The 13,982-nt window shown below is 42.5% G+C and overlaps 1 protein-coding gene across 1 annotated transcript in view; it reads left to right on the top strand.

Annotated features, from left to right (window-relative positions):
• Positions 1–653: 653 nt before the first annotated feature.
• Positions 654–13,982, top strand: part of Osbpl10 (oxysterol binding protein-like 10) — a 166,585-nt gene continuing 153,256 nt past the window's right edge. The window contains exons 1-4 of the mRNA XM_013028467.1: positions 654–690; positions 1,239–1,245; positions 1,716–1,891; positions 5,601–5,680. Of these exons, the coding sequence (XP_012883921.1) occupies positions 654–690; positions 1,239–1,245; positions 1,716–1,891; positions 5,601–5,680 (300 nt within the window). The remainder of the gene's footprint in view (positions 691–1,238; positions 1,246–1,715; positions 1,892–5,600; positions 5,681–13,982) is intronic.

Here is a 13,982-nt window from a genome sequence, read left to right as displayed (position 1 = left end):
GTGTGAGCTGTGCCTGACCCGTGCTGAATATACCCTCAAACACAGGCAATAAATATTTTATCATGCCTCTTTGACCTCACTGTGTGATCCAAATGCCTTGGGATTCAGTACACTTTCTTTTTCCCCCCAAGTTCTTTTACCATGGGGACTGAATAGCAATGGGGCGTCAGGGGCACTGAGTGAGACAGTTTAATCTCCACACTGTGGAGGAAGTAGACATTGACTCAGTCACACAAATATGGACTTCACTGTGGCCAGGGTGCTGAAGGAGAGTTTCATGGTGCTGTGAGAAGGCTTGCTTAGGAAACATCCCATGGCTACAAGGGGAAGGAACCACATTCTAGGCAGGGGGTGAGCATTCTGGGAAGGTGTTTGTCTACCTGCCTGTGGGGAAGGACCCCGGGACTGCTCCATGACTCTAGGCAGCTGTGTGCTATGTGATGGAAACATCTGATCTTTGAGGACACTCTGATTCATGTGGTTGGGGGCTAAAACAAATCCAAGAGTTGGGAGGTTTCAAAAGGCTGTTATGGACTCTTGTTGGTTTGTGGTCTACTCTTTGAGTAATTGCTCCAGTCACAGTAAGCAGCTTGTGCAAAGGCCCTTTGATAGGAGGCACTTGGTGAATAGGAGGGAAGAGAGAAAAGGCCAGGATGGTGGAGCAGAAAGTGAAGGTGGCAGAGAGTCAGGGTAGGGGGGAAGGATGGGTGGGTGGCGGGCCCTGCTTGGCTGTCTAGACTGCAGAAACTGGTCTCCATTGAGGATGTTCCTTCCGGTGGAGAAGGGAAAGCTGTCTTGGCCTTGCTGGGTGATGGCCGAGAGAATAAGTCAGCTAGCTATTTAGCCACAGACATCTATGTGACCTGCGTGCTTTGCAGTTCCCTTCAGTGGTCCTGGCTGTTGTCCCTTGATGTGAAAAGGCTGTACGCAGGGCCTGCTGAAGGTGTCTAGGTGCCTGCAAAAGCCCTGCCAGTGCCTCGTCATCACACCAGGTGCTCTGGCTCTGTGGTACCTGAGCACTGGCAGGAAGCTGAGCTTTGCTGCTGGGGGTAAAGTGTACTACATCTTTTGAGGCCTCCTGAATTCTAGCTAATGTCCATAAGGTCGGAGATGCATGCATTTCGCTGGCACAGTGCCTGCTGATCCCCCATGCTGAGGTTTGAAATAGTGCCATTATACACCAGGTGACCTTCTAGGTTTGGTCCCCAGTCTTGAGTGACCCTCACATTTGCCCACAGAGGCCTGGTACAGGATCCATTCTGATTTCAAAACTAGTTCCTCGAAAGCAGAGCTATGGCTCAAGTAATAGTGTCAGACTTAAGCAAACACACACACACACACACACACACACACACACACACGATCCATTCTGATTTCAAAACTAGTTCCTCAAAAGCAGAGCTATGGCTCAAGTAATAGTGTCAGACTTAAGCAAACACACACACACACACACACACAGACACAGACTCATACACACACACACCCCCAAAACCCAATGGAGAGTGCTAGGCCATGAGTTCAAGCCTCAGTATTGGCACCAACAAACAAAAAGTCTACTCTCCACATTGTGGTTGACATTTGTGGGGTCCTGGGAGGAACTTGAGTCCAGCCTGGTGAGTTTGATACCTTGATGTGAACTTCCGATAGGCTTTAATGCTTTGTTGTGTGGGACAAGCGGGGAGTGCAGAGTAATGTGCTGTGCTTTCTCTGTGCAGGTACTTTGTGCTGGATTTTGAGACTGGCATGCTGCAGTATTTTGTGAATGAACAGAGCAAACACCAGAAGCCACGAGGAGTGCTGTCTTTATCTGGAGCCATTGTGTCTCTGAGCGACGAAGCTCCCCACATGCTGGTTGTGTACGCTGCCAGTGGAGAGATGTACAAGCTGAGAGGTGAGTGCTCTGGGGAGGCTTCTGGCAGGCCTCCTGGGCCCTTTCACAGGTACTGTGCTGTCTCTCCCTCCCATTTTTTCCTCCTTCCTTCTCTTCTTCCCTCTTTTCCTCCCTTCCTTTTTTTTTTTTTTTGGGTCCGGTCGTGGGGCCTGAACGCTGGGCCTGGGCACTGTCCCTCAGCTCTTCAGCTCAAGGCTAGCGCACTACCACTTAAGCCACAGCGCCACTTCCGGCTTTTTTCTTTTTGCTTATGTGGTGCTGAGGAATCGAATCCAGGGCCTCGAGCATGCAAGGCAAGCGCTCTACCACTTAGCCACCTTCCCAGCCCTTCCTCCCTTCCTTTTTGTGCTAATACCTGATCTAGAATTCAGAGTCTTACCCTTTCCTTTACCTTTTTTTTGTTGTTGTTCAAAGCTAGCACTCTACCATATGAGCCATACCTCCACTTCCAGCATTTCGCTGGCTAATTGGAGATGAGAGTCTTTGATTTTTCTGCTGGATTGGGCTTTGGTCTGTGATCCCAGATCTCAGCTTCCTGAGTAGCTAGGATTACAGTCATGAGCCACCAGGTCCTGGCATCATTTCAAGTTCAGTCAATAATATTCATATGAAAAATGGAACCAGGTAAATTGGGGGAATGGGTGGGAAGAATCATGAAAGGGATGACATTGATCAAGATGCATTGCACCCAAGCTGACATGTGGAGCTGAAACCCCTTTGTACAACTACTCAATGATAATTAAAAAAAATCACTTTATTAATTTTCAAGGATTTGGAGGATTCTGGTGGAATGGTCACTGCTCTTCTTAACCCCCCACCCCCGCCCCGCCCCGAGGGATGAGGAGGTGGAGTTGACACTAGGAATTGCTTGTTTTGATGAACTGAGGATTTAAGGATAGAGGAAGAGGAGGGATGGCACTGGTGGCTGAGCTCCGAGGATGTCTAGGATTTACTCAGTATATGTTATTTTTGATCTTCACTGATTGTGGGAGAGGTTTATAGTATCTACACACACACACACACACACATATACACACATGCTAGAGTTTTTCTTGAGCCATCTGAGGTAGAGGTAAGGCCTACTGAGAAGCTAGCAGGCATGAACTTCCCATTGGGCACTTTTATCTTCCCTGTGCCCTCTCAAAAGTGACGTTTGATGACATCCTTAGAAATGAAGCTGACAGTTGAGAGAGTCCAGTGTTTATCTGGGCACATCCTTCTCCCAGAAATGCCAGATTGCCTTGTAAATGCACTGTGATTTGATTGCTCACTCATTCTTTCAAGATCCTGTTATGGCTGCGTTGCCATGATTATGCCAGTTTTCTTCTAATAAAATAGCAAAGCAGACGAAATTCAAATTTACAGTGCAATGCATGTACATACGTGTGCACAGAACCTGCGCACATAATCCAGGTTATTTACTAAGGCCTAAACAAGCTGGGCTTTTGTAGGTAATGGCGATGCAGCTCATAATTCTACCATTTTGTTTTCCTTTTGTGTCAGTACTGGGACTTGAACTCAGGGCTTTGTGCTCTTGCTTGGCTTTTTTGCTCCATTCTGGTGCTCTCCCACTTGAGCCTCACCAGTACTTCTGGCTTTTTGCTAATTATACATCAGAGTCTCTTAGATTGGCCTATTAGAGCTGGTTTTGAACTGTGATACTCATATTTCAGCCTCCTGAGTAGCTGATTATAGGAGTGAGTAACTAGGGCCTGGAAATTCTGCCTTTTTACAGAACATTTTTCTAAGTAAGAGCTAAGTACCACGAGACAGCACCTTCTTACCTGTCCCCAGTGCTGTCATTACCCCCCGACAAGGCTGCACTGAGGGTCTGGATCCCACCTTTCCCTCCTCTTCTCCTTGTTCTCCTGCCCAAGTCTACCACTCAGAGAAGGAGTAAGCTCATGTTTCTTTACTGTCTATATACAAATCCTATATCAGAATCAATAAAACAGTCCAAAAGCCTATGAAATGAAAATGCCTTGGGTTGAAGAAGAAATTTTTTTGATTTTTCCGACACGTGTTAAGATACACTTTCTCTTTTGAGATTCACATAGCATGCCTTCCAGCTGACTAGATTTATATGGTCCTTGGCTTCGCTTTGCTATTTATTGCTTAATAAATTGCCAGAGTAGAAACAATAGCAGGTGAAAACTTTAATGGCACTTCTTGCCTGTGGTTTATAAAATGACAGAAGCCCGTATGAAAGAAAAATCTAAGCTATTTGACAGTTGAGCTCTCTCATCTCACACTGAGTTGTTAATATTCTGTGGATTGTTAAAACTCCTAGTTTTTTTTAAAGGGCAATTTTAATAGCATACATAAAAGTTTTATTTTCCTCATGAAATAGTCACAAGGGCTAAATTTAGCCTGAATTTATCAACTATGAAAGATCCGGGACATTTCTGCATGTTCATTGCTTCCCCTTTCCCTCTCCCCTTGGAAACTGGCAGTCTTGTTTTCTCTTTGGGTATTAAGTCTTTGGGTAGTAGTACTTCCTTTGTTTTCAGAAGTTAATCCCTACCCCCTGTCTTACACAGTCTCTCATATTTATACAATGGGACTCTGGACAGATCAGGTTGGATTTAAAGGGCCAGCTATCCCCATGTCTTACATGGACCAGAGCCAAGAATTTCCCATTTTCTAGCTTTAGATTTCTTCCCCTGAAAGGTTAAGCTGAAGCCAGATTTCATTAATAAATGATACTTTGGTCTAGGTAAGCAAGAATAATTTCTATGGAAATCTTTTTTTTTTTTTGCATTTATGTAGTAATAGAATATTTATGCAGTCACTGGTAAATTGATGATTGAGATTGTATTAGCACTAGTTACATGTCCAGTATATTTAAGAATAATTATACATATTATTCAAGAGTTGGAGTATAGATGGAAGAATATGATTGTGCAAGTGACTTGGACTTACTGTCCTTTTGGGATTTTTTTTTTCTATTTTATTTTGTGCCAGTATTGGGCCTTGAACTCAGGGTCTGTGGCCTGTCCTTAGCTTTTTCACTCAAGATTGGTGGCCACTTGAGTCACAGCTCCACTTCTGGCTTTTTGGTAATTGGTTAGAACTCCGAGTCGCATGAACTTTCTTTCCCAGGCTGGCTTTGAACCACGATCTTCCGATCTCAGCTTCCTGAGTAGCTAGAATTATACACATGAGCTACTAGCACCCAGCTGTGGGAAAATTTTGGGTATTTTGAAGGTAGCATTTGATTCTTGTTCTGTGCAATCATCATCAAACACATATAATGATACATATAATGGAGCGTTTAGTTTGTGAATGCTCAAAAAACTCCCCAGAAAAACTCTGGATTACAGAAGGCCATGGATCAGCTTGTACTTCTGTCTTGATATTCGCAACACCAGGTAGGGGCATTTGGTAGGAAACACTTTTTTTCCTTTCTTGCTGCCTTTTTTTTTTTTTAAAGTAGAAATGACTTTTTCAGACGATATTAAAAAAATTGACAAAAATTGTTTTTATAAGACATTTCAGAATTGATTTTTAATGTGCAAGAAGAAATTTTGTGGGGAGAAGGGAGTGTCATTCAGCTCTTGGAAGTTCTAGCTACTTGAGAACATTTTCCCTCATTACCTTCTCTCCCTGTCTCCCTAGATTCCCACCCCCTCAAGTGGTGTAGAAAGCAGTTGGATGTGTTTGAGAACAATCTCTGCAAGCATTTCTTTCTCTGTGTTCTCTATTTTAGCTGCTGATGCAAAAGAGAAACAGTTTTGGGTGACTCAGCTTCGAGCTTGTGCCAAATTCCACATGGAAATGAATTCGAAGGTAAGTGACCCTGGGTGGGAAAGAGGCTTCTGAGTCACCTGGGTGGCTCCTTTCAGCCCATCACTTGTGCCTTTGGAGAAGATGCTTTTCATGTTATCCATTGTGGAGGAACTCATTCTTGTCCTGCTATGGACATAAAGCCATGTGGGGAGCAAATGGGGCATTCTTAGAGGTGGGCTTCAAGGGCCTGCAGATATTCTGGGCTGGTTCTGCGTAGCCAGTTGCATTGCTTTCCGTTGATGCAGACCACAGTTAATTTCTCTGTCATTTAGCTTGAGCTGCTGACTTCATGTGGAGGTGGAGCAAGTCGGATGTACAGTCCCTGTATATGAGTTGTTATCACTAATCCTTCAATAAACTATGACCTCAGACTAATCATGTTCTTTGCAGGCATTGTGTGAAATGTGGTCTGGCAATTTGGTCTTCAATATGCTTCACTTGTTCCCCAGGATCTTGGAAAATCTTGTGTTAGATATATGGGGAAGAGGAGGCGAGTATTTTAAATTCAGCCACTGAATTACAGGAATATTACAAAATGCTCTATTTCAGAGCAGCAGGTACTTGTTAAGTCAATACCGAAAAAGCTCTTTTATTTTGTTAGTTCATACTTATTGTATCCAGTTGCTCCCTGCCCCACCCCATTCCTTATGTCTGATAGAAAGATCCACACTTCAATAATCCTATATATCTGCCTGCTTCCTAGGTCAGGGCCTGGGGTGAAATGTTTTACTTATACTTGGCTCTTCTGTCTTTAAATATAACCCTAAATCCTTTTTTCACAATGACATTTGTTTTGGACTGTACTCAGGGCTTTCATTCTTTCTAGGCTAGGACTCTACACTTGAGCCACACCCCCCTTGACCTGCTTTGTACAGTTCTGCTCATTCATGATTCTTATGGGTTTGTGCTGAGGTGACCTTTCAGGGATAGTAGGAAGGGTCCTTCTTCTAAAGCTTTCCCATCTCTGACATTCTGTGTTTTCCATGAATGATAGTAGCTCTGGACTTTGCACTATCTTTGCAGGGCAGTTTAGTTTCCCCCCTCCTTTGGTATTGAGGTGTGCACTCAGTCTTGTACTCTTGCTTGGCTTTTCACTTAAGGCTGGCATTCTATCACTTAGCCACAGCTCCCCTTTTGGCTTTTGGCTGCTTAATTAGAGATAAGAGTCTTATGACTCTGTTTTCTTATGCTGTCTTTGAACCAGGATTGTCAGATCTCAGTACCCTGAACAGCTAGGATTATAGCTGTGAGCCACTGTGCTTGGCTCCCCCATCCCAACATGTATACAACGTGGGTCTCTGTTTTGGTCAGCATGACTGAGCAGTGCTGCCAGAAATGAATGGCAGTGGTTTCTTGAAGTCCACTATTGATAGACATGTTTGGTTCTTTCTTTTTTAAAAAATGTTTCTGCCAGTCCTGGGGCTTGAACTCAGAGCCTGGGCATTGTCTCTGAGCGCCTTTTGCTCAAGGCTAACACTCCACCACTTAGCCATAGCTCCACTTTCGGCTTTTTTGAATAGTTTATTGGAGATAAAGTGTCTCACAGATTTTCCTGCCTTGGCTGGCTTTGAACTGTGATCCTCAGATAGCAGCTCCCTGAGTAGGTAGGATTGTAAGGGTGAGCCACTGGCGCCTACCTTGGCTCTTCCCTTTTTGTCATTGTTCTTATACATCATGCTGTAATAAACGTTGTTACTGAAATATTGTTATACCTCTAGGTAAATGTCTATAGAATGAAGTTATTCTGGTGAAATTGCTGAAACATAGAATATATTGTCCTCAAAATTTTCATAGAAATTGTTAAATTGTCTTCTAAAAAAATCTCCCTACTTTGGATTTCATTAATTTTGTGTGTAGGAGTCCTTTTTCCCTTCTTACTAGCCTTGGGTATTATCAGCATTAGGTTCTCTATGTCACAGATGCCAAATGGGGCTTCCCCAGTATTTTTACTTCCATTTCTGAACTCATGCTTGTATATGTCCTCATGTGTCTATTGGCTTCTTGTAACTTTTATTGCATTTTCAGTGTTGGAGATTGCAACCAGGACCTTTGCATGTGAAGAATTCACCCTACCACTGAGGTTCTATCTCAGTCCACCTATTTTTATTGTAGGTGAACTGTTACTATCCTTCACATGTTTTCCTATTGGGTTTACTTTCTGTTTGTGATTTGCAGTAACTCCTTGTTTGTGAAAGTTACATATATATATCATATGATATATATATATATATAGTATATATGACATGTATATGTTATGTATACATATATATGTAATATTTTTGTTATTTGTACTATAGATGCTTTCTTCTATTTGGCTATTTAGATTTTGAGTTTGAAATTTTTTTTATTGCTAAGTGGAACATTCAGTTTTTTAATGGTAAAGTTTATGAATGTTTTAACTTTTTTTTTTTTGTTGGTAGTGGGGCTTGAACTCTGGACCTGGGTGCTGTCCCTGAGCTCTTCAGCTCAAGGCCAGCACTCTATCACTTGAGCTACAGCGCCACTTGCAGTTTTCTGGTGGTTTATTGGCAATAAGAGTCTCATGGACTTTCCTGCCTGGGCTGGCTTTGAACTGTGATCCTCTGATCTCAGCCTCCTGAGTAGCTAGGATGACAGCTGTGAGCCACCAGGGCCTGGCAGTGTTTTCACTTTTTGATTTTTCGTTCTGCATCATTTTTAAGATCTTCTTTTGTTCCAAAATTATAGGAACATTTTTAGTGTATTTTTGTGAATTTATAAATCAATTATGTTTATGTCTCTGACTCATCTGGAATTTGTTTTAGGAGTGGGGATTGAGGTTACTTAGCCAAGTGAATGCTTTAGTGTTTTGATGAATCTGTAAAGAAGAAGTGAATGCATCCTAGAATCAGGGAAAGAAGAATATGAAACAGGGTGCTGGTGGCTCACACCTGTAATCCTAGCTACTTAGGAGGCTGAGATTGGTTGATTTTTAGCTTGCAGCCAACCTAGGCATACATGCAAGACATCTTCTCAGTCAATAGGCAGTCCATAGGTGGCACTGTGCTGATTGCCTAGTAACACTGGGGCTATGAGATCAGTAGGATCAAGGTTCCAGGCCAGCCTTGGTAGAAAAGTCCATAAGACTCCATCTAGTCAGAAGAAGCAGGATGTGATATCTCAAACCTACTTTCCCAGTGATGATGGGATGTGATAAATGAGATGATCCAAGATGAAGTGTGCAAAGGACACTTCCTATTTCAAAAATAACTATTGCAAATAAAGGCTAGATGTGTAGCTCTGTGGTAGAAGGCCTTACCTGGTGAGTGTGAAACCTGAATTCAAAACATGAACACTAGGATGGGGGTAAGGAGAATTATATTCTTCCTATATATTCTATATATATTCTATATATATTTTGAGAATACTGGTTCATCTGTGAGTAACAGGACCAAAGAACTGGAGCTAGTTTGCTGCTACCCTCCCTCGCATGCCAGCCAGGAGTAGTCAATGAGAGGTTTTGTGCTTTGAGCACTACTTGGAATCTGCAGACATGTTATGAAATCCAAGGCTGCCTGGCAGAATTTAGTAGGGAAAATGAAGGCAAGCTCAGAGTAGAAACTTGCCATCTCATTTAGCTAGCTGCATAATCAGTGCTTAACCAGCACAATGGTTGTAGAATATATGCTAAGCCTTCACTACATTTCTTTCTCATCCTCTAGTGGATCAGATTCTCCCCGGTAGGCTATGGAAAACACTGTCTCACTGCTGCCCAACACACTATTTTTTAATATTAAAAAATCATTCTTTCAGAAATGGTATCTCATTGCTTTTAGAGGGTTAAAATATTCCTTTACACTGCTGAGAATTACCGGTAGAGTATTGCTTAATCAGTTCCCTATAAAGAATTCAGGTTTATTGGGATATTGAGATGCAATTTTCATACAGTAGAATTCAGTCTTTAAATTGTAATATTCAGTGCATTATGACAGCAGTGATGTATTCAGTCATGTGACCATCTCCGGAATCACAATTCTATCTGCTCTCCCTTTCAGATATCCTTTATTTTTACTCATTGTGGTTAGTCTCCCTCAGCAATTGCAATTATTGATCGGTTTGCTGGCTATAGCTTTGCCTTTTCTAGAATTTTCTATAGGTGGAGCTACACAGCATTTCATGGCAGACTTGTTTTACTTACAGAAATCCTTTTTATCCATGAAGAAAATGCTTTGACTTTAAGAAAATCTACTTCAAATGTAAGTTTCTGGCTGGCTGGTTCCTCCACTTCCTGTGGTCTACACAGGAGGAAGCTCTTAATGAGGAGGCCGGGGAGCTTGAGACTGGGTTAGTCAGCTTTCCATTACTGTGACAAAACACCTGAGAAAAACTTTTAAAAGGAAGAAAGTTTCATTTTGGCTCACAGTTTTACAGGTTTCTTTCAGTCCATGGTCCTTTGGCCTCATGGCTGTGGGATTGTGACAAGGCAGAGCATCGTGGAGGGGATAGGGGTGAAACTGCCATGACAGGACAGTTTCCACATGTCCCAGTGCCATCCCAATAATGGCATCTAGTTAAGAATCTGTCAGTGGACTAATCCAATCATGTCTAGTCATTCTTGATCTTCTGATCTCAGCTTCCTGAGTAACTAAGATTATGGGTGTGAGTCACTTCTCAAAGGTTCATCATCTGCCAGCCACACCCTAATATTTGGGCCCTTAAGTGACATTTCAGGTTCAAACCACAATAACATTGAACTTGGATCTTCTGACTTCTTGTTCAGAGATGCAGTGCCATGGACCACTGTGTGTGATGGGCTTCTCTTTCTGATAGCTTCTGCTTCTGGATGGGCAGAAACTGCCAACGAGGAAAGCTTTCCCCTTTCTTGGATGTAGCATAGATTTATCCTGTGCTTCTGTCATTTGAGATACAGGGTATAGAGTCAGCCCATTAGGACGTACTGATAACCAACTTTCCATGAACAACAAACAACAGAACCAGGCGTTTTGTTTTCGTTTTCATCAGTGTAAACAGTGAAGCAGCATAGAACTGCCTGGCTGGGCAAGTATTAAGAGAACCTAGAACCATCTTGGAGTGGATAAATGTACTTTCAGTGTTCAACAGAGAGGGAGCCAATTTATCTTGTTCTAGGGAAGGGATGCCAATGGACCTGATAATCACTGAGATGGGACAGGAATTACTGGCAAGTTAATACTTTGTATTTGTACATCCAACATCATTATTTCTTTTCTTTTTTTCTTATTTATGACAATACTGGGGCTTGAACTCTGGGCCCGGGTGCTGTCTTTTAGCTTTTGTGCTCAAGTGCTCTACCATTTGAGCAACAGTTCCACTTCTGGTTTTTGGATGGTTAATTGGAAACAAGAATCTAATGGACCTTCCCTGCCTGGCCTTGCTTCAAACCCTGATTCTCAGACCTCAACCACCTGAGTAGCTAGGATTACAAGTGTGAACCATTAGTGTTCGGCCAGGATTTTTTTTTTGTGCCAGACCTGGGGCTTGAACTCTGGCCCAGGGTGCTGTCCCTGAGCTCTTTTGCTCAAGACTAGCACTCTATCACTGGAACTACAGCACCACTTCCCACTTTTTTTGTGTGATTAATTGGAGATAAGAGTCTCATTGGACTTTCCTGCCCTGTCTGGATTTGAATGTCCATCCTCAAATCTCATTCTCCTGAGTAGCTAGGATTATAAGTGTGTGCCACCAGTGCTGCCTGGCTTGGATCATATTTCTTTTCACTGCAGTCCTGTGAGGGAGGCGGTATGCTGTATTAGGAGATAGGCTGAATGAACTTAAATGGTGGATTCAAAACCACTGATAAAGTGACTAAACTCACGTGTGAGCCCGTCTTCTATCCTAGTTTCTTGGTAGAAGTTGATTAGAAAGGTCCAGGTTTACTTGTGCTCATGAACCCCATATCAACTTAAGTCATGGAGCAGACAGCTGTTTAAGAGGATTTCTTATTTTTCTAAGTCATCTAAGGAATCTTTCTCTTTTAAAATTAGTCTTCTAAATTGATTCTGACTACTTATTTTGTGATATTACCTCAAATTAACACTGATTTTGAGGGGTGTGTGTATGTATGTATGTGCAATTGTTAAAGAAGGTGAGCCAGAGGTGAGCGTTTGGGGCTATTTTTCATGAACATTAAATGAATAGCATCAGCTGACCATGTCCATATCCGGACTCATGACCTTCTGTATTGTGAGGTAAAGGGTAAAAGGACAGAGAGGAAGCTTGCTCTCTGTCAGTTATATGCTGAGCCTATTTATTCCTTCTGATCCCTTGTCTCTTCTTTGAAGTGGTGACAAGAACTATTGCCAAGGTGATCACATGGCTTGTAACAGAGCAGATCAAGTAAGAGCAGGCTGGGTAGAAGAGCCCCTGGGTAGAGTGCCCCTGGAGGGGAGATTCTGGGGTTCAGAGGCCATGCTGGTTTGCAGTAAAGCTGCAAATTTTTCCCTGCCTTTGATGCTTTTGCAAAGCCCTCAGGAAAGCAAGTTTGCTTTTTAATTCATTTGTGGTTACGTGTATGTTTTCAGCAGCTTCACATTCTCCAGTGGTTGCATCAGGGAACTCAGGGATATTCAAATTGAGGAATGTCACTAATTCAAGGAGAGGAGGGGCATTAGAGAAATGTATGAGAACAGTGCTATTTAAATGACTTTGGATCTGTGTGAAAATTGTGGCGGAGAAGATATCAAGAGGCTAAAGAATATTTAAAAAGGCATGCGAATTTTGAAGATTTTAATTTCATTGGTTTTAGCTCTGGCCAAATTTTTTATCTGTTGGTCTTTGAGATAATATTTTAGTGAGTAGTAGCTCAGGTTGACCTTGAACTCTGAATCCTACTGCATCAGCTTCCTCAGTGCTAGAATTACAGGCATGTGCTATCATGCCCAACTCAGGGAACTTTTTGCTAGTGTTTTCAAATACTTTGTTTTTGTTCTTGTAGACATGGAAGGTGGACTTACTTGTGGGTGCTTCCTATCTGAAGTATGTTTCAGAGCTGCTGTCATGCTAATTGGGCGTTAGTTCCTTTTCTGTGACGTTTCAGAGATTTTTTTTTTTTTTTTGCCAACTAAACCACAGTGAACTCTGGGATGGGATGTTCCTAAGTCTTGACAGGGTTTGGAGATTTCTAACCTATGACTCAGACACTCCCTGTCCTCACTTGAAGCATACTGACAGCTTGTAAAGGCCTTTTTCCTGTAACAGGACCAGCATTACTGGCATTACTAAGATTGCTATTAATATTTGCCATATACAGCCTAAAATATAGAGAAGATAGGAGAGTGAAAGACTCCAGGTGTGAGGATTCCATGTACGGGTGTAGGCATACTGGGCCTGGGTCAACAGGAAAAGGAGCCATGCCACACCTGTCTTTCATTTGCAAGTGTGCGTTCCTAGAGATCACCTTCATCTCAGTGAGCAGCTTACATCTCTTCACTGTAAGATAGGCTTTGGACATTTCCATATGTGTGCCACCCAATGTAAAGCTGCTACAGCCCAGGGTGGCTCCTGAGCACTGTAATATGGCTGTGTACTAGTGAAGACCTGAATTTTAAGTATTTTTTTTTTAATTAATAGTTAATTTACTTTCCTGTTACTGGGGCTTGAACTCAGGACCTGGGTTCTATCTCTTAGCTTTTTTCACATAAGGCTGGTGATTTACCACTTGAATCACAGCTCTAATTTTGGCTGCTTGGTGGTTAATTAGAGATAAGAGTCTACGACTTTCCCGCCTAGGCTGGCTTTAAACAACAGTCCTCAGTTCTCAGCCTCTTGAGTAGCTAGGATTACAGGAGTGCGCCACGAGCTCCTGGATTAAGTGTTATTTATTAATCATTTTGGCAGTATGAGGGATCCAACTCAAGGCCTTGAAGTTTACTACGCAAGCACTCTCCCACTTGAGCCATGTCTCCAAGTCCAAGTTTTATTTTGATTATTTTAAATTTTCATGGTTGGATGTCATAGGGATCATAGTTTTAGAATCTACGTTTTGCCCTTAAATCTGTTTACAAAACTATTTAGTAAGGGCTTGTGCCACTCCAAATTAATATTTTTGAACCCTAGCCCTCAGGGTGATGGAATTAGAACTGGGAGTTTTAGGACTTAGACATTAGGTTGAAGTTCTGGTCAGTAATTAATGCTCTTTTTAAGAGTGGCCCCATGTACTGGGAAGGTGGCTCAGTGGTAGAGTGCATGCCTTGCATGCATGAGGTCCTGGTTTCAATTCCTCAGCACCACATAAGCAGAAAAAGCCAGAAGTGGCACTGTGGCTCAAGTGGTAGAGCGCTAGCCTTGAGCTGAAGAGCTGAGGGAC

Source organism: Dipodomys ordii, unplaced genomic scaffold (assembly GCF_000151885.1).
Source record: "Dipodomys ordii isolate 6190 unplaced genomic scaffold, Dord_2.0 Scaffold110, whole genome shotgun sequence".
In the NCBI taxonomy this organism is placed as follows: Eukaryota; Metazoa; Chordata; class Mammalia; order Rodentia; family Heteromyidae; genus Dipodomys; species Dipodomys ordii.
Note: the sequence above shows the minus strand (reverse complement) of the source record. Positions and strands in the feature narration are given on the sequence as shown.